The sequence below is a fragment of the Staurois parvus genome, unplaced genomic scaffold, assembly GCF_062004578.1.
Source record: "Staurois parvus isolate SC_StPar_1 unplaced genomic scaffold, SC_StPar_1.0 ptg000205l, whole genome shotgun sequence".
NCBI classification, from domain to species: Eukaryota; Metazoa; Chordata; class Amphibia; order Anura; family Ranidae; genus Staurois; species Staurois parvus.
Window position 1 is genome coordinate 1,352,047 of NW_028318001.1, and position 26,384 is coordinate 1,378,430.

The window sequence follows — 26,384 nt, forward strand, 5'->3', positions numbered from 1 at the left end:
TTAGTTAACGTGTGGCAAAATAAAGATACCTAAATATAAAAACTATTTATCCAAAAATACTTGGAGATCACATTCCACATTTAACCCCTTTGGGTACAGTGTATCAAGTTTATATATCCAGTATTTCTCCTTTTTAAGCAGTTCTCTATCAAAATCACCTCTCCTTTGTGGAAAGTGCAATGCATAGAAACCTTTCACTTTTGTACCATCCAGTTTACCTCCATGATATTTAGCGTAATGCTGAGCAAGATTACTTTCAGGATCATTTGATCTAATATCTCTAAGCTGTTCACCTATTCGTACTTTAAGTTGTCTTTTGGTCTTACCAATATACATCTTTTTACAGGGACAGGTTAAGATGTATAGCACTCTCACTGTAGAGCAATTTATGAGGCTTTGAATTTTATAGTGAGTGTTATTTCCAGAGTCATGAAAGGAATCCGTACGGTCCACGTATTTACAGATTTGACATCTTCCACATTTAGACAACGCTAAGCCTCTGCCTCACAATTAGCAGCAGCATGCTATGTGAGCTGTATCACCTACCTTTAGGCATGCCTATCTGATAGACCTGATAAGCAGTTCAATGGCCAACTGAAGGAGAGCACATGACAAGCTGACAACAATGCTGCTAATTGTGCAACAGCGACTTAACGTTGTCAATCTGCAACAGTAGGTGTCATTAGTGGCAGAATCTCAAGGTACGAAACGTTCGTATTCACAAAAAAACTATTGTGATGCCAACCATACTAAAAAAAATTGATATTAGGATTATGTACAAGGGAATGTAATTTGTTTGTAAAGGTCTGCAAGTTCATGCCAATGTACAGAAAAATCTTTTTAATTATTGCCATGGTGAGGTCTTCTTGCTTTTGTGAATTTGAGTTTAGTAAATCAGGCGTACCCTCTCTACTAAAGAACTGTACTGAACTGTGGCATTATTATTTATTTTTATTTATTTCAGGTACTTGTATAGCGCCGTCAATTTACGCAGCACTTTACATATATATTGTACATTTACATCAGTCCCTAATCCTCAAGGAGCATACAATCTAAGGTCCCTAACATGCATTCGTACATACACATACTAGGGACAGGAGCCAATTAACCTACCAGCATGTCTTTGGAGATGGCATTACAACCATCATACATTCCAGCCTTGTACATTATAGCTACAATTGACCAGCATAGCTTGGAATAGGCTTGCTAGGCCTCTGGGACTTTTTGCAGCTATCGCATACAATATCTGCCCTTTCTAGATTTTTGTTATATGTAACACAGTTATTTCCTAATGGTAAATATGAAGATATACAGGTGAGATGCCTTACCAATCTAGATGGAACAAGTAATACTGGTATAATACAAGACATACAATGAGTCATATCAGCAGAAAACAAAGAATATCTGAGAAAATGTTATCTTTACATCTTTATGTCTCTAAGAAATCTATACAGCTTACAGATTTTCCAGTCATTGTAAGATTTGTGACTACAAATATTTCTTGAGACTTTTTCTGCCATGAATTATCAAACAGGATTGTTACCACAAATCCATGGAGGGAAATGCATGTTTATGCCTGAGGCAAAAGCTTTAGGTCACCACAGGGAGTAAATACATTAAGGTAAAGAAAACCATTTTTACAACTGAACCTGACAGAATAATAGTTCACATCCACAGTGAGACTGACAGGATACAGCAATAAAATATGTGTTTTACCTTTTCATGACTATATGACTATATCTCAGTTTTCTTTTCACTCTCACTCTATAAGGCCTAGTTTACACTGGCAGCGAAGAGACAGTAAAAATAGAAGGTTGAGCTGCTATTTTACTGCACCTCTCAAACCGCATAAGCAGCCAGACAGGGTTGTTTACATGCTGTGCTTTGCAGCTAAGGCAAAAATTAACCCCCCTGTTGCATTACCACCAGCAGATACGACCTATTCAAGTGAATTAGACTGTGCCACAACTGCCCTGCAACAGTGTGCATTGCAGAGTTTCAGTGCAGTGGTGTGTTTTTTTTTTAGATGTTCCATGTATCTGCATGCAGGCACTCCCATTTATGTCAGTTGGGATGCAGCGTCAGCACAGACACATCCTCTACTCCCAATTTGATATCCCTGTGGGTATGGGACATGCACCCACATGAACGTCAAATTGGGAGCAGTAGTTGTTTCCATGCAGCTGCTGCATCTCAATTGATATAAATGGTACTGCCTGCACTTGGATGCATGGAACACCTGTGCTTCCTGTGCAGGCAAAACATGGCCCTCACATGAGTGTATGTGTAAGCAGGGACCTAATTAACCCCCAGCTTCACTCATGCTGGCCAATGGCAACTCCCAACAGCTTCCTGCAACAGGAAAGAGATGGGGCACCAAACAGAATTATGGAGGAACTCTGCCACCTTAGTTATTCATATGCTCCCGGCCAGAGGCCCACCTCCAGAAATAGAAGAATGTCTACACAATCAGCCTTTTTAAAATTTTATTGAAACATAAACAAAGTACAAAGTTCTTCCCAGTACAAGAGCACACCAACTCCCCTTTCCATGATACATCTGCAGTACTGCTCTGTTCTAGTTTAAGTTTTAACATGGAGATGATGTCTCGAATTTCCACGTTCCTCTGCTGTAGGTTCCTTAACATGGGCTTTCTTCCTGGGTGTATTCTGGGCCTACCTCAAAGTGTGTACTCCACACGAGATTGCAACCTACATAACAGTTCTCTAAAAGCTACCACTCCCTATTAGGCTTTCATTCTAGTTCTTCTGGTCCAAGCTTATAAATGAATAGACTAGCCCAACCTGATACAGACACCCAGAGGCTTTCCTTAAAGGGGTACTAACCTCTGTTTACATCTGTTTCAGTACACCCATGTGAACACAGGCGTATTCTGCACTAGTAAAGCTTTTCCTTGTCTGGGGTACATATGCACTTACAGTATTGTCCCAGCCTCATGGCTAACAGTAGCATCTCTGTAGCCCCAGGCTTTCAGTCTTTTTTCTAGTAGCTTGTTGAATAGACTCCCCTTTATGTCTTGCAGATTGCAGGATGTACCAAGCATTGGATATGCTACTCTGGAAAACTCATGAACGAGCACTCAGCTTCATTCCTTACTAATGCTTATACAGTCTTCTGTCTTTCACTCTAGCAGAACACTGAGCTGGAAGAGAGAGAGTAGACTATACATGTGTGGGTAGGGAACAAAGCCAAGTGCTCATTCCAGAGCCACACATCCTGTCATCTGCAGGTTGGAAAGGGGAGGGCAATGGAATAAGCAGTTTAAAAAGTAAATATTCTTTTACTAAATGTAATTTTATTTTATTCAACTTAAGTAATAAGTCTGTGGCAGTACCTCCCAGTAAACAGAATTCTGGCTGCTATAACAGGCAAGAGTCTGCTTACTTCTCTTCAGCCAACTGTCAGCTTTGTAGTAGACATCATTTGGTTTCATCCTCCAAACCATGTATCCCAAGCTCTGCGGCCCCTCCTGGTTGTCTGGAATGTCCCTGACAGGTATCAGCAGGGGTAACAGAGGAAGATCAGCAAGAATAAATCTGCTAATTGTTCCTGCACTGAATGAAGCACAAGCATTTCCTCACCATAGGTTTTGGAGCTGCCATTGGCTGCTGTGGATGGGGAAAAAGCTAATCAAAAAGAATCTGTGGCTTCAATAGGGCACAAATGGTGCCCTTTGTCTCCTTAAAGGAGTACCTGTCATTTTCATTATGCTATTGCATAGTGGACTTTTAGCCCCCTATATGATACCAATAAGATTCATCATAATAATTCAGCCTGTGGAAAAGTTTGGGTACTGTAGCTTGTCTCTTTTTTTTTTGCCTTTTTTTTTTGCCATCAGTGTCCCATTGGGGAGATTTACTTTCACTTCCTCTCCCATAGCCAAAAACAGGAAGTAAGAGGAAATCCCTGCAAATAATGGAATCCCTTGGGGCCCCTCAGGTCACAGATCTAGAGTCCTCATTGGAAGATAACTCCTCTTTTACTTATCTGGGGACAACCCAAAATTCGGGATTTCTCTTTCTTTCTCTTTCAATGATAATGGTAAACAGGACAAGTTAAGGGGGTGAAACTCCCTAATGTTGCACAGACAGCAATAAAAGCATAATAGGTGTTCTAATCCCTCTCCACTCTATCTAAAAAAAGTTTTGCCTTTAGTTATACTTTTAAGGCTTGAAATGTTTGGTATCTATTTACAAACAAAATAAGGTAATAAATGATGTTTGTTTGCACTTAAAATTAACTTTAGTGTATTTATTTTACTGAAATCATTTGATAAATATTTCTGCTAATATCATATGACATAAAAAACTGCAACTATCAGCATTTTATTCTTCAGGGTCTATGCTTTCAGAAAATATTTGGGGGGTTTAACTAATCTTTGGGCCTAAAATGCACATTTACCATGCGTGCAAAAAACTGGAAAACCATATTCGTCATCGAATGGCTTACATGCAGGGCAAATTACCTGGGAAGTTTAAACAAATTTTATGGTTCCCAGATCTAGTTCTCCTGCTTTATCAGCTTCAACAGTATCTTATCTACTCCTAGGTTTTTCTAAACGCAGCTAAACTGAATGCATCCAAAAGCAGGTAAACGCACAGTATGTGACCTGTACCATTTAAAATCATTACATGTATTTATATACATTTAAAAATGTCCTATAAATGTATGTATGTCATTGCTAGTGTGAATGAGACCTCATAGATACCTAATCATTCACTATTGGGATAAACCAATTTTTTAGGACTTGATGGACTTATTCTGAAATTAAATGTACCATATCATGAACCGATTCCATGTAATTATTCTAAATGCAGGAGAATGTGGGTAAACTATAAATACAAAGATTGTGTCATGGTTACCATTGTATAATCCACTAATTATCCTTGTAATTACTATTTTATATTCAAATGTATAGGACCCTGACTGTCATAAAACAAAAGTAGCCAATCCCAACACTTAACTTGTGTTCATAACATGAAAAGAGAGCTAATTAGTGTCTGTTTCACTGATGACTTTGAGGCACATTCGAATTTCTGTTCCTCCATGAAGTTGCACTAGCTTGGTCAAGACTAAAATACACAATATTCTCTAGGAATAGCACAACTGGTGATTATGTCTTCCGTATCCAGCAGGAAAGAAAAGGCTGAGGAAGAAGAAGAAGGGAAAATTCATGATTCTGGTAATGTGTACCACCAGAAAAAAGATCTTCCTGGAACACATGAAAGCCTGGACTATCTACCTTCACACAGTGAAGTCTATAAGACATGGCTACAAGAAAATCCACACAGGTAATTCAAATATTTACCTAGATTTGATAGGTCTTATGGTCTTTGAGGCCTTATGAAACTGCTAGTAAGCATCCCCTCTACATGTATAATTATTTCTTTTTTTTTTCATTCAGCATTATTTTTAGCTAATTTATGCCTGACTATGCTCAGAATGCAAAATCCCATTCTTTCTAATTGTCCTTGTTCACACTTGTATGCTCATAGGTCTTACACTGTATGTAACCTATACTATATAGGTTTATGTTTATTTATATAATCGGAGTTACTATTCACACTGTTAAGCGCTGCGCTTTTTTTATGTAACTGTATGCCCTATGCTCAAAAACGTACTCAGCGTAGCGTATTTGGGTGTTTTGACCCTAAGGATTTCAATGTTTCCAACACACTATTCCTAATGCACACGTACTTGTAGAAATGGCTATGTATGTAAGTGAGTGCTGCAGTGACTACCAGCTGGAACTATAGATAGTCAGAGCGAGAGAACATTACCAGCACACCCCGGATCTCCAGAATGGGTCCAAAACTTTATTCAGCGATCACATTGTTACATCAAAAGCAATGTTTCGGAGCCTCGCAGGACCCCTTCATGAAGCGTGACATTCTGGAGATTCATGGTGTGCTGGTGACATTCTCTTGCTGTCACATACCTGATGAAGGGGTATTGTGAGGCTCCAAAATGTTACATTTGCTGTAACAATGTGATTGCTAAATAAAGTTTTGGACCCATTCTGGAGATCCAAAGATATCAATGGGTCACCTGTAAACACATGAAACATGTTTTCATTTGTGTTTTTGTGTAGAAAACTCCTCCCCTTGCCCAACAAAAGAGCTAACACCTGAAGCTTGATACAAGTGCAAATATGCCTTTAAAATCACTGGGAACATTTTCGGGTCATGCTCCTGTTAGGTGTAAATGCAGGCTTGCAGACAAAAAATAAAAGGCTCATGTAACATTGTAAATTTTCGCCCTGATCCAGTTTTCTAATGAGGATTTCTGAAACCCTACTGGCTTAAAATGGTTATTCAGTTTAATGTTAGAACAACTTTTTTAATAACTGTTTGATAAAAAAAAATACCCAGTTAATTCCTTAAAGGAATTGGAACATGTTACATGTTACATGTTACATCCGTATTGAAGGTGTAATGTGTAACATGCTACAGCACATCCCCTCAATCCCCTGCCCTTGACATCAAGTGGGTGTTCTTTTCCCTCCTGCACCCATTGTCACACTCAGAATTGGTGCAGCCGTGCAGTGCTCCACTCACATAGCCATGTCATTCATTCACAGTAACCTGTGAATGAAGAATGAAGAAACTACAAGTCCCTCCTGCCACTGACTGCGGCAGACAGCTTGTAGTTTATAGTGGACTACGAGGGCACTGGAGAACACCATGGTAGTCTATTGACCCTTTATTCAGCTAAGTCACAACAATAGAAGAACACAGTCTGCTGAACATAATACTACACAAACATTAGATGCTGCCATGGTTTAATTGCACATAACATGTAAACATTCACAGTGCAGAGAGGAAAAAGTATGTGAACCTTTGGACTTAATAACTGGTTGACCGTCCTTTGGCAGCAATAACATCAACCAAACGTTTCCTGTAGTTGCAGATCAGACCTGCACAACGATCTGGAGTAATTTTGGACCACTCCTCTTCACAAAACTGTTTCAGTGTAGCAATATTCTTGGGATGTCTGGTGTGAATCGCTCTCTTAAGGTCATGCCACAGCATTTCAATCGGGTTGAGGTCAGAAATCTGACTGGGCCACTCCAGAAGGCGTATTCTGTGCTGTTGCAGCCATTGTTTTGTTGAATTACTTGTATGCTTTGGGTCATTGTCCTGTTGCATCACCCATCCTCTGCGGAGCTTCAGTTGGCGGACAGATGGTCGTACATTTTCCTGCAAAATGTCTTGATAAACTCTGGAATTCATTTTCCCATCAATGACAACAATCCGTCCGGGCCCTGAGGCAGCAAAGCAGCCCCAAACCATGATGCTCCCTCCGCCATGTTTTACAGTGGGGATGAGGTTTTGATGTTGGTGTGCTGTGCCTTTTTTTCTCCACACGTAGTGTTGTGTGCTCTTCCCAAACAACTCAATCTTGGTTTCATCTGTCCACAGTATATTTTGCCAGTAGTGCTGTGGAACATCCAGGTGCTGTTTTGCAAACTTCAAACGTGCTGCAATATTCTTTTTGGACAGCAATGGCTTCCTCCGTGGTGTCCTCCCATGTACTCCATTCTTGTTTAATGTTTTCCTTATTGTAGAAGTGTCAACAAAAATGTTAGCATGTGCCAGAGATTTCTGTAGGTCTTTAGCTGACACTCTGGGATTCTTCTTTACATCATGCAGCATTCTGCGCTGTGCTCTTGCAGTCATTTTTACAGGACGACCACGCCTAGGGAGAGTAGCAACAGTGCTAAACTTTCTCCATTTGTAGACAGTCTGTCTCACCCTGGACACATGAACATCAAGGCTTTTGGAGATACTTTTGTAACCCTTTCCAGCTTCATGCAAGTCAACAATTCTTGATTGTAGGTCTTCTGAGAGCTCTTTTCTGCGAGGCATGGTTCACATCAGACAGTGCTTCTTGAAACCAGTAAACCCAAAACAGGTGTTTGTTTTTTAAGGACAGGACAGCTGTCAGCAACACATCCAATATCATCACACTGATTGGAGTCAAGGTTGGCTCACTCCTGGCTCCAATTGTGTAGTATTATGTTGAGCAGACTGTGTTCTTCTATTGTTGTGACTTAGATGACGTTCAGAGCACATTTTATGCCCAATTCATGCAAAACGCCACGTAATCCCAAGGGGTTCACATACGTTTTCTTGCAACTGTATCTTCAATAACCTGCTACTGTCGAGCATGTCCAACCTCCTATACGTAGTAGTGTAGTAGCACATGATTGGTGTTAGTGTCCTACTTAAATAAATAAAACTACCCATGTATGGTTAGCAATATTTCTGCTGCATATCAGCTGTTTTAGTATAATATATTCTATTACTGATTTTACTTTCACATTTGTGAAACCTACCTCTATTCAATAACTTTTCACATTCTAACAGATCAGACTGGGATCGCTGGCTGATGATGGCATTTATTGGAGTTGTGGTGGGCATAGTGGGATATTTAATGCATCAGATTATTGATACTCTTTTTGAAAGGAAGTGGGAGCTTGTTGAACACTATATCAAGGTGAGTATATAAAAGGTAATAATATAAAATAATAAAGTATTCTTTCACTTAAGATTTCTATTTTCCCCATCTTCAGTATCTTGGTTTTATCACTTCTAAGTAAGTACATTTAATTGATTTTCTGAATTAAAAAATATGTAAGAAATGCTATCTCAGAAGTAGGGATGACTGAATCTGCCAAGGTTCGAGTCACAACCAGTTTATTATTATTATTATACAGTATTTATAAAGCGCCGATAGTTCACTCAGCGCTGTACATTACAAAGGGGGAAAGGATCATGTGACAGAACAATACCAATACAATGCAAAACATGAGGGGATCGAGGGCCCTGCTCTTTCGAGCTTACAATCTATTTATTGAATCCATTTATTGAAATGTTCTCAAAATTAAAATAATCTGAATTTTTCCCTAAACCCCACTGAAGTCTATGGGGAGCGGATCTTGATATATATATAACTTGTTTCCTTTGCGGGGCTTATAAACACACTATTGTAAAAAAACCAAAAAAACAAAAAGCCAAGCACTTCATAGGGGACATTACAATGACAAAACCCCCCCCCCAAAAAACATACAGTAAAAAGAATATCTTTTTATGCAGCTTTGAGGGGTTAATTGAAGATACAAAAATGTGTGGGATGTGTTACAGCTGTACAGTACATCAGGTGTAGGCAACCTTAAAGAGGTGGAGATCTACCTGAACGACATGGGAGAAGTCACAGAACACCAGGCCCAGTGTCGCCTCCTCACATCTGATTTAAACCTCTACTTGCCATGCTACCATATCGCAATTGCCTGTATTGTATGGCAATCATGATTTTAAAACAAGTGGTGAGGATGCAACATATCATCTTCTCACCACCTGTCAAACACACTTGGATCACTTTTCAGAGGAGCAGCAATGCTGCAGCAGGAATTAAACTCTCTGTTGTTTTTGGTGGGTGCTACCACCTGCCAATTGTGACCCATTCAAGTAAATGGGGCCACTCTGCAAGCACCCCACAACTGCATGCTTCTGCAGGGTCTAAGGGGTTAAAGAAGATGGTTAGAAAGCAACACAATGCTGCCTGCTTTAACCCCTTCTTTGCTGTAATGCACAAGGTGTGGGCACCACAGTGGCTAAATGGTTAGCACTTCCGTCTGGCAGTACTCAGATCGTTAGTTCAAATCCCAGCCACAGCACCTCCTGCCTGGAGTTTGCATGTTCTCCTTGTGCCGGCGTGGGTTTCCTCCGGGTGCTCCAGTTTCCTCCCACACTCCAAAGACATGCTGGTAGGTTATTTGGCTCCTGTCCAAATTGGCCCTAGTATGTGTATGTATGAATGTAAGCTAGGGACTTTAGATTGTATGCCACTTGAGAGTTAGGGACTGATGTGACTGTATAATATATATGTAAAGTGCTGCATAAATTGACAGCACTATATAATTACCTGAAATAAATAAGGTGCTGCACTGCACTTGTAGGGCAGATGCTAGACCCACCAACCATGACATGGCGTATAATTCCTGCTGCAGCTACGGCAAGTGTACACTCATAGCCACTGAACTCCTGAGTTTAGGAGTTTTGGTGCACTTTCAGAAAGTGCACCAGACCCGCAGGATATAATAGAAGTCTATGGCAAACTCGCAGGAAAGCTGCAGGTACACTGTGACTGCACCCATGGTGTGGGGAAACTGCAGCACATCAGTATGAAAGCCGCATTGAACTGAAGATCTCTTTTTTCCTCCTGGTGGCACCATTCTGCAGACCACTAGCTGGGATAAGAGGCGAAGTGCAGTTGGTATCACTCCGCATGGGACAGGAGCCTGCAGTACAGAGGAGGCATTGGCTTATGCGGCTCTTGCTCCCTACTACAGCTCCAACTTTACAAGTAATCCTTCTGCATTGCACTATGTTTGATACTCTGGGATGGGGGGTCAGCAAGCCCTGGCCGCGATCTACTGGTTGCTGACTCCCGCTGTACATGGTGTTATTCAACAATTCAATGCTCACATACAGCCTCGGAGAGAAGGAGGAAATTGTACATTAGGTTGATTTCAAGAAAGCATATCCAAGTGGCCCTGATACTTATTTATTCAATGTAATTAAAAATACACTCATTTGATAAACTCAATGGCTCCAGCTTGATTGCTCACATTAAACAAGGTTTCCATCCAGGATACTCACAGAAAAGTCACTCAAAGCATAAAAAAGAGGCATGCCAAGACAAACGGGTAGGAAGTCCAATATACTTGGTCCATTAGACATTACATAAAATATCCAATGTGTTTCAAGTGCTCGCAACACATCCCCTTTATCAGGGTTCAGTGAACTTTAACAAGCCATTGATGGACTCAGTAAAATACATGATCAGATAGATCTTTAAGCTGCCCACAGATTCAGTTGGTTCAGAAAGGAAATGGCCAAATTTTTATCTATGTGTAAAAGCTCCTGCTCAACAGAAGTCAATCTAATAATCGACTTCCATTGAATGGAACTATTGGAAAACGTTTGTGGATCAGCAGCTTGCAGCCAATTGGCTGCAGCTACTGATCAGTATATTCTGACAAAAGGGAGTCCGACAATGGCACGCCTGGGACGATTCCTCCATCTACCTCCCATGTGTTACATGGGGAATCTATTTGTTTTTTTTTTTCAATCATCCCTCTGGATGATTAAAAAAAAAAAAAAGGGCCAGAACATCTTTCAGCCCCTGATGCTATCTACTATGACAAAAAGGGTCAGACGGAGCATAGGATCCTCTGTTATCATGTTCGCAAGTGTGCTGTTTTCTAAATGCTGAAATCCTGCTGTTGCTGGTGAGTACATTTTTAACTTAACAAACTTGGATTTGCTATACAGTTACAATTACTCCTCTTTTATGATTTGCCTGATACACATTTTGAGGGGATACATGTGAGTTGTATGAGAATTAATCCAGAGGGGCTTATTAGCAACCATTTGCTAACTCTTTCTGTAGTAAGCATGAGTGACCTTCTGTGGCAAAGGGTCATATATGTTTGGTAAGAAGCTTGATATCTATATTGGTGGAAGAGATCATCACCTGATTTGTTACACATGAGTATCTTGTTTAATGGACTTGTGGCTTTATTTGAATGTATTTATTTAATTTTTGTAAGTGGACTTTCATCAGCATTATTATTTTTGTGTTTTAAAATTTACTGTATCTTTTTGCACTTTAATTTTTACACTGATAGCATGTTGCATGTATTCATTGATATTTGAAATGTTATGATTATATGTCTAGTATCAACATTGACTCTTAAATGGGTAGCACAACACTTTTTAACGTATTATTATATGGGATGCCTTGTACAGTATGTGGGTATCTTTTGGGCAGCTCCCCATTTAATTTTTTTTGTCACTGAGCGCAGAGAGAACATGTTTATTTCACAAAATAAAGTTCAATATTTCCAAAGTTGTAGCCCATAGAAAGGCAACAAATTCCCTTTGCAAGATTTGCCATACAAGGTGGAAAAAAAACCTTTGATGACACTACAAGAACAGTCCGATTATTTCTCTGGATTAAAATATTCCATTATATATTATTATTATTATACAGGATTTATATAGCGCCAACAGTTTGCTCAGCGCTTGATAATATAAAGGGAGATAATACAGCAACAATACAGTTCAATACAAAAGGGTTAGGGGGGCCCTGCTCCTTGGAGCTTACAGTCTAAGACTATTAAAATTAGAAATGTAGAAATCAATTCTTTTTTTAAATTCCCCTATTGATGTTGCCATTAAACAGCATGCAAGGCATGTCCAACTCAGATAGGATAGTATGCTGAAAAGCATGAAATAATGCTTCCAGAGACCATATTGATGCTACTGAAGGCCATGCCTATCTATTTTCAGAAAAAGATGAATGCTTTTGACATTTAATACTATACTAATAAGTGGAACTTTTCAACATTTTATTTCAGAGAAAAGGCCCATTAAACATTTCCCAAAGTATTTAGCTGCCAAATTACATTAAGAAGCATAGCCTTTATCAACTGGAAAACAGGGCCTCAATCAGATTAAATTCTTAAACAATTGCCACAGTGAAAGAGTATGTAATTGCCACAATGGAGTAGCAAGAGGGCTACACGAGGCCCCCAAAACCTAGTATGACACGTCTGCCACATGCACTATGCATTCCACATACTGCAAAGAACCCCTTCCTAAATTGATAGCAGAAACTCTTTCTTTTATGCAACTATTGTTCTTATGTACAGTATTTGGTATGAAAAGATCATCTGTAGATTCATTACACTGACATCAAGTATATTCATGCATGTTATATTATTATATTAATTAAAAGGGTATTAAGCACAAAAGCAATATTATATTGCAGCTTACCAATTCTTAGATGTGGTGGCTATGTCTGTTTCCTTTTTAATATTTTTTTCTTTATTTTCATTTGTTGAACCAGCCAGTAAGTCTGTTATATTAAGCTTTCTTTATCAGACCAAGCTGTCCTGCAACAGTGGCAGTTAGTGGATTGAGAAAAACAATTTAACAATTGCTGGGGTGCTTTTTTTATTTATATATTTTTATATTTTTTTATAATTTATGTAAAACCTTTATCATAAATAGAAAAAACTGTTGCTGTAACGGCTTTAAAGTATTAACTGGAGTTCAGCTTTAATTTGTTAGTCATGTTCCTTGAATTCTGCTAGTGCATCTAACACTACCCTCTCCCCAGACAGACAATGCTGATGTCCACAGATGTCTCTGTAGCTCCTCCAGTGTAGCGGAGAGAGTTAGTGTTTCACTAGCCAGATCACCAGATGTACATACAGGGAAAACAAAAATGAATGCAGCCACCATATTTAAGGATTGGTAAAATGCAATATTTTAATTTTTGGGATTAATACTGCTTTAAGTTGACTATAAGCCTGAAGATATCCTCTTTTTATCTTTCCAGCATGGGGACTTTTTCACAACATGGCTGGTTGTTCTTGGAATAGGCCTTGGTATGGTCTTTTGTGCATCAAGCCTTGTATTGGTTAGTATAACTTATAATCAAGAAATTGCAAACAGAATAAACACTCATTATATTCTGTGGAGCTGTTACACACACTTGAAAAAAGTGGAGCCCATGGCAACCTGTTTTGTTATTCAGCAATATTTTACAAAAAAGTCCACCTGTAAAAGAAGGGTCACATGTTTTTATTTGCCCATGCATTGAAAAGCCGCTGCAAGAATTCAACCATCAGATGAACTGGATTCTTGCTGTTACCAGGTGTTTTTGGTGAGTCTGTCGATTGAAAGATCAGCCGCAAGCAAAACGTAAAGTCAAACAGTGAACTAGATTACCATGTTATATAAAGAGATTCTGAGTAAAACTTCATTCCTCTGTCACATTTTACTTCTCTCATGCTTTAATAAGTGTAGATAATGAAGCAGTAGGTTCAGATAGAAGGCAGTACTTAAATTGTGGAACCCATGAAGCTGCCTTTTTTCAAGGCACGGAGCCGTGGGACTTAGCTTGAAGATCAGCCAGGTGCAGAAGATAAATGCCATGATGAAGCTCAGAGGATGAATTCTTGGAGGGAATTAAAATGCTAATGTAGTGTATCCTTTACCAGCATGCAATTCACAATTTTTAGGTTGGAGATACAACACTTACTTAAAGTGATTGTAAAGGCGTTTTTAAATTAAAACAAACAAGATGTTATACTTACCTGATCTGTGCAGTTGTACTAAAGTCTTATTTTTAAAAAGAGGACAGTTATTTTCAGAGTCCAATGGGATTTGAAAATTGTAGTCAGCTAGGTAAAACAAAAATGTATATTCTATTGTTAAAGCAGAACTAAACCCAGTTTAAAAAAGTAACATTCCTGCACGTGCCAGAAATGTAACTGTTGCATTTGCTGGTGCTCTCAACCAAACTGTCAAACCATCAGATGGCTGGTGCTATAACTGATCACATGTGCAGCATAATGGCACTCAAAGATCAAACTGAGGCTAAGATGGTAGCTTCTGTGGCTAAAAAAAGATAGGAGGGTTTAGTTCTACTTTATCTCTTTGTGAGCCTCTTATTTTATGATCAGCATGTAATTACATGTAATTACATGGCAAGCTCTCTAGAGACCCTCAAGTTATTCAGTTATTTAGGTTTTATAAGATTTTCAGCAATGTTCTTTTTTAAACCAAAGCAAAGATATTATCTTTTTAAAGAAAAAAGTAAAATATTCTCCCTTTATTTCTATTTCAGTTTTTTTGTCCTTCTGGGTCACCCAGCGCTCTCCCTGAAGTCATTGGGTACTTAAATGGAGCATCAATGAAGCATATCTTTAATATAAGAACATTTTTTGGAACATTCTTGTCATGTGCATTAGCAGTATCAGCAGGACTCTTTTGTGGCCCAGAAGCACCAATGATTCATGTTGGGTAAGTGGAAATATAGTATAAAATTAGCTAGGCTGTTCATTTTTGCAAACATTAATCACCTTCATTGGCTTTTATTAGAAAGACAGAGGTGCTTTGCAATATGGATGTATGGGTTAAAATGGTAACTTGGGTTTCAGTATTGAGCCCAAGGGTTTGTGTGTCATTGTGGTTCTTTTGGGGGTTTCTGTGAATTGCCAATGTTCTTTAAAGTTTTTCAAAACATGTTAGTGCTAGAGAATATAAATGGAGTAAAATAGGTAAATGCATTCTGAGGAATTAAAAAATGGTGTTGTAGGCATGCATCCACATGCTATCAATCAAGAGGAAAGTGGACTCGATAGGGAACTAGTCTCTCAGTTCCCCATCAGCCTCCGCCCACTGTCAGTTCAATGTGACCTGCTGTCATTGGTTGCTAGGATGCAGGCAGCCTTTATCCTGCAAAGTAAATGTAAAATATAAGTAATGTCTACACAACACCCACCTCTCCTTGTACGCCAACTTTAAGTAGCTCCTATTTACTAATAGTAAATTGATGGTACTGCTGTATTAAATTTCTCTGATTATGTTTTCTTATTCAGGGATTAACTACACAAATATTACATAAACCTATAGGTGAAATGTATATTTGGAATTCCCCACTACAGGGAACATCCCAAAGCATTTGCCAAATAGAAATTATTGTTGTTGAAAATGCCCTTTAATGGCTTACACCCAAATATTCATCTTTCTCTAAATGTGGTATTCCATGACCTTGAATTAAATATATTTTTATCCTTAGGATTGAAGTGTATGTGCCGAAATAATTGCAATCTCCTTTTATTTATTCTATTTTTTGCTCACAGTCTTTGTTTAGTTTTGGGATATATCAAAGACTAACAGAAAAAATGTTGTCAAATATGATTGTACCCAGAAGGAAGTTTATTAATGCAATATACCAGTAAACACTTGTAGTAATTGTTGCAATGATTCTTATCTGACAAAGTAATTATTATTATTTCAGAGCTGTGGTTGGATATGGTCTGAGCCAGTTTAAATCTGACACACTGCGAATAAATCTTCCATTCTTTACAAGGTTTCGGAATTCAGCAGATAAGTAAGTAGTCAACTGAGATTATTGGCTGTGACTGGCTGTGGTTGAGCTAAAAATGCTGGATACATTATGTCAAAAACCTAAGCAAAATAAACATCTTCAACACAACACAGTAATACATGTTCATTTTATTGGCCTACAAGACTGTGGTTGTATTTAACGGCTTCAATACCAGGCACTTTCACCCCCTTCCTGCCCAGGCCAATTTTCAGTTTTCAGTGTTGTAGGAGAGTTATAGAATCCACAAACTATGGTATATACAGTGTATCTGAAAATCAATCATTCCTGATATACTGACGACAAATATCCCCTAAATGACCCTTTTTGGAAAATAGACAGTCCAAGGTATTTAGTAAGAGGCATGATGAAGTTTTTGAAGTTGTAATTTTTTGTCATACTGTCACCAGTGCAGTACAGCTCCATCATATAATTGGTGTGGCGGTGATCAGGGACACTGACTGGTGACAGTATGCATTTGTATATTACTATAGTACACTGCTCAAAAAAAATGCATTCATTGCAGCAACTCAAAATGGTACTCAGTAGTTTGTATGGCCCCCACGTGCTGTCTCACAACATTGGGGCATGCTCCTAACGAGAAGACGGATGGTGTCCGGGACTATTTCCTCCCAGATCTGGACCAGGGCATCACTGAGCTCCTGGTTAGTCTGAGGTGCAACCTGGTGGCATTGGATGGACTGAAACATCAAATCTTGGAGGTGTTCTATTGGATTTAGGTCAGGAGAGAGTGGGGGCCATTCAATGGTATCAATTCCTTCATCCTCCAGGAACTGCTTGCATACTCTCGCCACATGAAGACGGGCATTGTTGTGCACCAGGAGGAACCCAGGATCCACTGCACCAGCCTAGGGTCTGACAATGGGTCCAATGATTTCAACTCGTTACCTCATGGCAGTCAGGGTGCCTTTGTCTAGCCTGTAAATGTCTGTATGTCCCTCCAGGATATGCCTCCCTAGACTATCATGTTACAGGCAGCATAAAGTTCTCCACGGCTTCTGCAGACCCTTTCATGTCTGTAACGTGTGCTCAGTGTGAAGCGGCTCTCATCTTTGAAAAGCACAGGGCACCAGTGGCGGACCTACCAATTCTGGTGTTCAATAGCAAATGTCAATCAAGCTCTATGGTGCCGGGCAGTGAGCACAGAGCTCACTAGAGGACGTCGGGCCCTCAGGCCACCCTCATGAAGTCTGTTTCTGATTGTTTGGTCAGAGACATTCACACCAGTGGCCTGCTGGAGGTCATTTTGTAGGGCTCTGGCAGCGCTCATCATGTTCCTCCTTGCACAAAGGAGCAGATACCAGTCATGCTGAAGTGTTAAGGACCTTCTACAGCCCTGTCCAGCTCTCCTAGAGTAACTGCCTGTCTCCTGGAATCTCCTCCATGCTCTTGAGACTGTGCTGGGAGACACAGCAAACCTTCTGGCAATGGCACGTATTGATGTGCCATCCTTGAGGAGTTGGACTGCCTGTGCAACCTCTGTAGGGTCCAGATATTGCCTCATGCTACCAGTTCAATAGCAAATGTCAATCAAATGTAGTGACACTGACCCTAGCCAAATGCAAAACTAGTGAAAAACAGTCAGAAAAGATGAGTAGGGAAAAAATGTTAGTGGCCATAACCTGTAAAACCATTCCTGTTTTGGGGGTTGTCTCATAGTTGCCCATTTAGTGCACCTATTGTTAATTTCATTAACACCAAAGCAGCTGAAACTGAGTAACAACCCCCTCTGCCACTTAATTGACCAGATCATTATCCAAGGAGTTTAATTGGCTTGATGCTATACTCTGTTTAAAAAGTGTTCCTTTATTTTTTTTGAGCAGTGTATATTAATATATACATAGTATACATTTTTTTTTACATACAGTGAACAGAGCAATACAGTGTTACACTGTACTACTCTGAGGAGGTGATCAGGATTTTTTTTTACACACTAAACTGAACTGAATTTTAGTTATAGGCAAGCATTAATTTTTTACTGAATGAAAACTATTAATTCAGTGTTTACTATTGTGATTAGCTGTGATCTGCCACAGCCCGTGGGGCACACACAAGGTGTGATCCTGAGAGGATGTAAAATTATGTCATCCCAGGATAATAGGGCCCCCTTCCAGCCATCATGTTACATTAGGCCAGGCAGGAAGGGGTTAAAATAGATTTAGCATCAGATATATTTTTTAATGGTATGGTAAGTATATGCAGGCTGAGAAATGTGGAGTGTAGCACCAAAATGCAAGATCTGCTAATTTAAATAGTGGCCATACACTACTTGCAAAATCAACACACTCCATGTTTAAATAAAAAAGGACTTGTGAGATAAGTTAAAAAACATATGTACCTTACATATGAATGTCCACACAAGAGAGGGTGAAAAGCCATTCAATTGCAGTTTAGGAGATTTGGGAATTTCAGTGTCTTCAGATTCCTGCCAGAAGGACTGTGACATCACTCTTTCCTTTGCGCCATAGGTTGCGCTATAGGTGGGGTCTCTACAAGTGTTTTTTTATGTGGAATACTGCTTTAAAGTGGCTGTAAACTCTTACATATACCCAGTGAAGTGACTAACCTCAGGTTATACACAGAATTGGAACAAATAATCCAATAAAAGTTGTACCCATTTATCTGTACCCTCTCTTCTCTACAGTCTTCTAAAACAAACAATTTACACAGTATCTCTCAGCTCTGAAAAGCAGGGGGAGGGGATATGAAGTTACATACTCAGTGTTGAGAGCTCTGAGCCCTGAGCCCTGAATGGAGGGAAAGGAACCTCCCCCTTCACACAGTACACAGGCAACATGGACAGCTACAGCTGTCATTCATAGGCTGTGTACTGGAGTTCTCCCCATCACCAATTATCTCTTGGAGTTGCAAAAAGCTGTCAGAAGATAACAGAGAAAAGAGGCAGCAGAGAGGAATCACACTCAGTGCTTTGGATAGGGACAAATACATGTTAAGGAAAGACATGCTGTGTTTAACTCTCAGACTGCTGGGTCTGCATCTACTTTCTGAACTAAGATACTGAGCCAGAAGTAAATCCATGGTGTTTATCCCAGTAGTTGTTAATTCTTGTTTCACATGGATTAAACTCCCAGTTGGCAGAAAACCACAATATACAGTTTGAGTCATGGTCAGATTTTACATGTGATGTTTGCTCAGTTGTCAAGGTGAGAAACTTTAGTTGACGAGTGTGGTTTCACATTTAGCAGCCCTCATTCCTTTAAGGCAAGCAGACCTACAGGTACTTGGTTTCCCACCAGGTCTTGGTACACAATGCTGTAGTTTTTGGGGTTATGGCACAAGGGACTGACCTTAGGGCATGCCTCTACTCTTAGAGATGAACCTACACAACTGTTCTACAGTTAACTCTTGGGTCCCCGTGTAAATGTACATCTTTCCACTGTAGCTTGCATTTAGGCAGGTCATGCTGAAACACTGACCACAGCCACCTGTCCAGCGTTTCCCACTGCCAACCCTGGTACCAGCATGGAACCCTGTCGTGCACATAGCGCAGGCTCCAATGTGCACTTGACTTTAATTCTTGAACTTCCATACCTCTGTACAGGATGGGCACTTCTGCAGTGAAGTTCCTAATCCAACTGTTAATGAAGACAGAATGCAGCATAGGGAGTTCCAACTCTCGCGGCTAGAGGCAATTTCACCTATAATATGTTTTGACAGGTTGCTTGCTGACTGTGCCTTCTGTAGATCATGGCAACCACATGTATCACTTACATTAAGGTGACTTTTAACATGCTAACTCTTCATACTCGATGTGATAGTGATCCAAGCTGTAGACTAAGTGTGATAGTGCCGGTTACTTGCAATGCACCCCTTTCAAGGACTTCATACCAGGCAGAAGGCAATGTTTGACGCTTACTTGAACTAAAGTGCAACATTAGAAAAGAGTCTAAAGCAGACAAAACAGTCCAGCAGAACATCAATAAAATGGTAAACATCCTAAGTGCCTAGTCCCTTCTCCTAACCAGGCTATGTGCCGAATTCTGAGCAGTAGTTATTCTTGTTAGTTAAGTATAATAAAACAAATGTTTGCAATAGATGATTGGCGGAACCTCTATCATATTGCTGTAAGATTTAAAACGACTAGGATTAAAGAATTCATAAGATAAAGTTGAGGAGGGGGAACACAGTGAATATGTAATGATCTTGCAGGGATGTGCAATTCCTATAGCCCGATGCCCAGGACATGCAGTTCTTTTTCCTTATATTCAGCCCTGCTGAGGGCAAGCAGCAGGTGAGCCGACGGTTGGCTCTCTTGTAAAAGAAATGCAAATGGCTAACTAGCCACTGGATTGCTTTTACAAGCATCGGGAGGGGACATACCCCTTCCGCGTGCTATCCTGTTGCACCAGGACACCCGATCGACCATCTGGTGTTTCCGCTCTATGATATAGAAAACAGAAAGTGATGAGCATACATCACTTCCGGTTTCCCCAGATGTAAGTGGCGCCACTTTTAAAAATGGAAAGTATTTGATCACACCGATCTTGTGTGATCAAATGTTTTTAAGGGCAAAGGGGTCTTATTAACCCCAGATCTCTCGATAAAGAGCACCTGTCACTGCCTATTGCTGTTACAAGGGATATTTACATTCCTTCTGACATTCCTTGTGACAGTAATAAAAGTGATAAAAAAAAAGAAAAAAAATTAAAGCGACAGCGTTAAAATAATGAAAATTTTTTTTTAAAGCCCCCCGTCCTTGAGTGCAAAGGCGAACGCATGCGTCGGTCCATACATGATGCATCACTGAGTATGTCAGCTCATGGGCAGTAATTCTAGCACCAGACCTCCTCTGGAAATCTAAGGTGGTAAACTGTAAAGACTTTCAAAACCTCATCTATGGATAGTAAAATTTACATTAATTGCTTCCACTGCACAGCCGTGCACAATTTTAAAGCTTGACATATTTGGTTTCTATTTACTCAGAGTAACATCATCCTTTATATTTTACCAAAAAATTGGGTTTAGTATTGTTTCTTTGCATTAAAATTCAAAAAAGTGTATTTTTTCCTCAAAAAAACTGTGTTTGAAAAACTGCTGTGCACATACAAAAAATTGCAAATCCCGCCAGTTTATTCTCTAGGGCCTCTGCTTTAAAAAATATATATATATAATGTTTGGAGGTTCTAAGAAATGTTATAGCAGTTTAAGTCTCCATAAAGCCCATTTTGTTTTTAAAAGCTCGAGACATTCCTAAAAACACCTTTGCTTAATAAAAAACATCAACCCTTTGTACTTTCCATCCCGGCCAATTTTTTTTTTTTTATCATCAGGACAAGCAGACTGTCATGAGGGACAAGTACATTGGAACCCTGATTTAGTCCTTGTAGTAGTTTTTAAAAAAATTTCCACACCCCTGATCTTGGCATATATAGTTATACCGATGTTGGAGGTCTAAGATGGGCATAATCGTATGTTTTTCCACCATACAAACAATTGTAATCTGTCTTTCAATGTGAGTCTAGTTAACTGTTTGTTCTGCAGGAGACAGTTCATCACCGCTGGTGCAGCTGCTGGAATTGCCTCTGTCTTTCGGGCTCCTATTGGAGGGCTTCTCTTTGCTTTAGAGGAGGTAGCATCCTTTTGGGACATGAAGTTGGCCTGCCAAACATTTTTCTGCTGTTTAATTTCATCTCTCACTACAGAATTGTTTTCGTCTTCATTTGAAGGATTTGTATATAAGGGTTATTTTGGATTTTTCAAAGCTGAGCAAAGAATCATATTCTGGGTATGTACTTCTTTGTTAAATTAAATTAAGCAGCATAAAAGTATGTTAATACCCTGATAAAAATATATCCTTTTTTTGTCTGCAAATGACTGAAATGCTTAGGGGTTTATTTATAATTTTTGGGTGAATCGGGGAATGTCTCCTTTTGGGATTCACCTAGATTTTCCTTCCAACATAATTAGAGCATGTGCCAGAAAACATTTCCTGGGTTCTAAGTGAATAGCAGCAGTTGTGTGTTTGGTATTTGTGTATTAAAAGATTATTGAATACAATCAGCATGACGAGTCATCTGTGTTTCCATTGGACACATGTCCAATTGAAATAACTGTTTACCAGGTTAAAGTAGGGGAACACGCATTGGCAAATCCTGTTGAATGTGATACAACGAGAAGTTTGGAAACAGCATAGAGAGATGCCTGACAAAGGAGGCCCTTATATTTAGCCAATGGAATGTAAGTATGTGAAAATCTTTGTTGTGGTGATATATTAAGCACTCAAGTTGCTTAATGTGCATCCAAACGTAAGAACAAAAAAAATTAATAAATTGCAGCCTAACAGTCCTTAATTTTTCTTCATTTGCACCCAAAGATCCTCCCAGTAACACACTTTCTGTCCCAGCGTGCCAATGCTCACTGTATTGTATCTATGGAGCAGCAGTGTTGTCACTCTAGGCTGCTCACAGTTTTAGGCTAAAAAACAATCTCTACCTTCATGTTGATAACAAAGGGGAAGGGGATTCTTTAGTTCACAGAAAAAACTAGCCAGGGCTGATAACACCGGTTTCTGTGAAGCAAAAGCTCCCAGGACAGGAAGTTATCAGTTTATAGGATTTCTGATGGGATCAATGGTTATTTTTTTATCGCATTTATCAGATATAATAAAACAGTTTCAATAGTATGGTATGCAACTGATCAAAAGGGAGCAAATAAGAGAGTTTAATGTTTAAACAAAGTTTAATGTTTAATCAAAATGGCTACCATTCTGCTTAACACAAATATTTGCCATTGAAAATGGAAAATCCAGTTTACATCATGTCTTTTCTAAACAAAAACATATGTGCCAGAACTACTATATTGGAATGCATATGCTATTAAATGTGGCTGTAAAGAAAAGCAAGGTGAATTATAAAGCAGATACCAATTTAATAAATTGTCATCCATTGGGGTTGATTTACTAATAGACTGTTCACTTTGCAAGGGAAGTTGCTGTTTGCGAGGGAATTTCCTAAGAGTGTAATGAATGTGGTGAAATTTAACTTTGCAAAGCATACCCAATCATGTGCAAGGAAAATGAAAAGCACAATTTTTGCATGCACAAAATTTCATGATGGAAGTCAGCAGAACTTAACCTCATTCACTAAGCTGTGGGGAAAATTATCTTTCAAAGTTAACAGTCTATTTGCCTTTATTAAGTTAACCCCTAAAACGTTTGCAATTGTAAGCTGTACATTGTGCCCATTTCAGGAAAGCCTGTACCTCACTCACACGGTGCTTACCTTGGGTACTAAGTAACAATGCCTTTATCAGGTGACATCACTTTCTCCCCTTGTGTGTCCCCAACCCTTTGTGAGGTCTAGAAACAGTATCTGCGTGTGTTAAATGGAAAATGTTTTGCTTTTGGGTGAGAAGTTATCTGAAGATGATGGATTATTGAGTTAAAGTGTTACTAAACCCAGGACCCTCAGTGGTGTATTTAGGTTTTGTGCTACCCTAGGCAACACAAAAATCGTTTGCCTCCTCAGACACCAACTAACACATCCCCCCCTTCCCCCTCCTGCAAAGAAAGCCTGACATTGACCAACAACACCTCTGCATCCCACCCGGGAGCCTTCCCCTACCCCCCCCCGGCAATGTAGAGACACTCATCTTCACAGCTCCGGACATCCCTGGGAATGAGAGTCAGGCTCTACATACACCATCAAGCAGCCTGCAGCCTCCCTCAGATCCCACCTGGTTCCCATGGTGTGTGTCCCCCTTATTTCATCCCTTCTTCTGGGGAGAGGTGCTGCCCTCCTGAAAAATGCTGCCCTAGGGAAGTGCCTTGTTTGCCTTGTGGTAAATACGCCCCTGCATTCACTATATCTGGTCTCCAACAGGACACAGACCATGAAAATGCAGTTAGTTTAACAAACATAAACTGCTAAATATCTTTTCTCATCAGCAGTTAGAGCATTCTTGTGACTTCTATTAGTGTCCAGCCGAGCACTGGTTAAAGCTTGTAGGATGAGTTTTCTCTAGGAGGATGTAGAACCCCTGACCTCTGTCTGGACAGTACTCATTGGCCCTGTGATGATCGCATCTACTCTCCGAAGAAAAAAAAACCCTCCCTAGCAATACACACCAAACTGATCATGTGCAGTGTCTCCACATGATATGTCTTATCAGGAGATAAGAGGGGAGCACTGGAAGAAGGGGAGGATCAGAGAAGTCAGGATAAAACAGCCTTTTTACACAATGCAGATGATTAACCCCTTAGGTTCCACAGTGAGTATAACAAGCATGCTTTACTTCATATACAGACTGATTTTACTGTTGTGGTGGGTTTAGTAACACTTTAAATTATACGTACACCTAAAATGAAAGCACAAGAGATGTAGTTTTGCTTAAGCTGTCCGCAAACTCATATGCAGGAAGGATGTAAATATTGGAAAGAGGATTAACAGTATTGATGTTAGCAACATCATAATTCACATTCTTTACATGTGAACATATTTTCTTTAATTTTTAAAAGATTCAAGGGGGAATTAGGTACATTTAAAGGTAGAATAGAGTTGCTCTTTAACTTTCATTTGTAAAGTTTTACTTATTTCTTCTTTCTTCTTTCCTTTTTAGCAAAGCATATTTTAAATGACAAACTTATCAAATGCTGTAAAGGACATGATTTGGCATTGTTATTGACCTCAGTCTAACAGCCATCTTTTTGTTTTGTTAAGGTGAAAGACCTTTTGGATATGAGTGTATTGGCCTTTATCCCTTGTATTATCCTAGGAGTAATTGGTGGTTTGCTGGGTGCCCTGTTTGTGTTTCTAAATGTAAGAATCAATAAAATCCGTCTCAAGCTGTTCAACTCAATACCTCACAAACTTCTCAGACAGCTGAGCAAGCTACTAGAAACTTTGTTCTTGCTGGTGAGTAGAATCTGATTTTCCATAAATCTTTATTTGCTCCTTCAGTAAACACGTTGCTTTTAAAAAGCAAGTGAATCTGCCATTAAACAGTATGGTTGATCATGTATGCTGCAACTACGTTTATGGCCTAATTCTTCAGTGAAATGGTAGTAGTGTTTAGGAGCATTCATTAAAGTGGAACGCTAAGAAAAAGCTTTCTGCATGCTACTCCGAAAAATGTTTTTCCTCTTGAATGTGTCCTGGTTGCTCTTTTTTCCCCCTCACATAATATTCTCATGATATTACAGGAAGTAAGAAGAAATCTACCCTACAGAGACATAAGAAATATAGAGTTTCTAACTATTTACCACTTTATCCAAAATTCCACTTTCAATCTGTTTAACATAAGTAATGTCTAATTGCATTCTATGTACCTGTTGTTTAATGCTGACAAAAGGAGGAGGGTGTAAATTATTCACTTAGCAAAGTAAATGTTCTCTTTGCATAGTGTATGTCTATTTAGTTTAGTAAATAAAGTGAATATGTGTTCATTTTGCATACCCATTGATGTTCAAGGGAAAGTTAAAAAAAATGCTGTTTGCACATGATTGTAGGATCGAAGTAAACACAGTTCGACCTCACTGACTAAGCTAAGTGAGCGTACACTTTTCAAAATGACATGTTTTTATTCCTATAGTAAATCACCCCTTCTGTGCTGTATCTGTAGTTATGGGACAGCAGAATACTCACTGTAGTTGGACTGCACTCTGTTGGGGTTGGGATACACAAACATGTGGAAAATTTGGTCCTAAGGTGGCCATCACATGCAGAGGTGCACTGAGGCCAAAGTCTCTATATGTATTCTCAGGTCTCAGTGCAGATGAGTTCTCTCCCGCCACTACAGCTGTCACACACACAGCCCAGTGCCGAGCAGAATTGAACCTGGGTGGGCAGAGCATGATGGGAGACACTATTTCCCAATTAAATCCCATCCCCTTGTGATAAACAGCCTGCTATTGGCTATAGAAAATGCCTACTGCCTGCTGTCAATCACAAGGAGAGAGCAAATTTGATGGTGAACTAGTGTCTTAGCTTCCCCATCAGGTCTCACCCACTGTGAGCGCCATTAATTGCTAGGAAGCTGTCTGCTGATACCCAGAGTACAGAGACAGACAATCTGCCTGTCTCTGTACTGCAAGTTAATGTTGGATTTAAGTATCTCCAGTTACTGTTATTTACGACCTAGAACTAATTATTTTTAAACTGGTGCAGTAGTAGAAAGACTTTGTCAAAGTGGTGTTTTTAAGAACTACCTGCATCTGTTGTAAAGCTACCAAAACGGGCAACAAGATTTTTGAATCCGGTAGAGGATCTTTTAAAGAGTCATACAGTCAGAAAACTCTTGTTAGGACTTGATTCCCCCTATTGGGGTTTTACCTTTTTTACCTTCAGTTATAGTTTACATATTTTTGTTATAGAGCAAGGAAAGACAGAACTACATATAAAAGTGTTTACTATGAG

At 39.4% G+C, this 26,384-nt stretch overlaps 1 protein-coding gene across 1 annotated transcript in view; it reads left to right on the forward strand.

Moving 5' to 3' along the window:
- The window catches only part of LOC149461322 (chloride channel protein C-like), a 198,428-nt gene that overhangs the window by 41,692 nt on the left and 130,352 nt on the right, over nucleotides 1-26,384 (forward strand). The window contains exons 3-9 of the mRNA XM_089678476.1: nucleotides 5,154-5,312; nucleotides 8,391-8,520; nucleotides 13,435-13,515; nucleotides 14,728-14,903; nucleotides 15,904-15,996; nucleotides 21,514-21,757; nucleotides 24,690-24,884. Coding sequence (XP_089534602.1) covers nucleotides 5,154-5,312; nucleotides 8,391-8,520; nucleotides 13,435-13,515; nucleotides 14,728-14,903; nucleotides 15,904-15,996; nucleotides 21,514-21,757; nucleotides 24,690-24,884 — 1,078 coding nt within the window. The remainder of the gene's footprint in view (nucleotides 1-5,153; nucleotides 5,313-8,390; nucleotides 8,521-13,434; nucleotides 13,516-14,727; nucleotides 14,904-15,903; nucleotides 15,997-21,513; nucleotides 21,758-24,689; nucleotides 24,885-26,384) is intronic.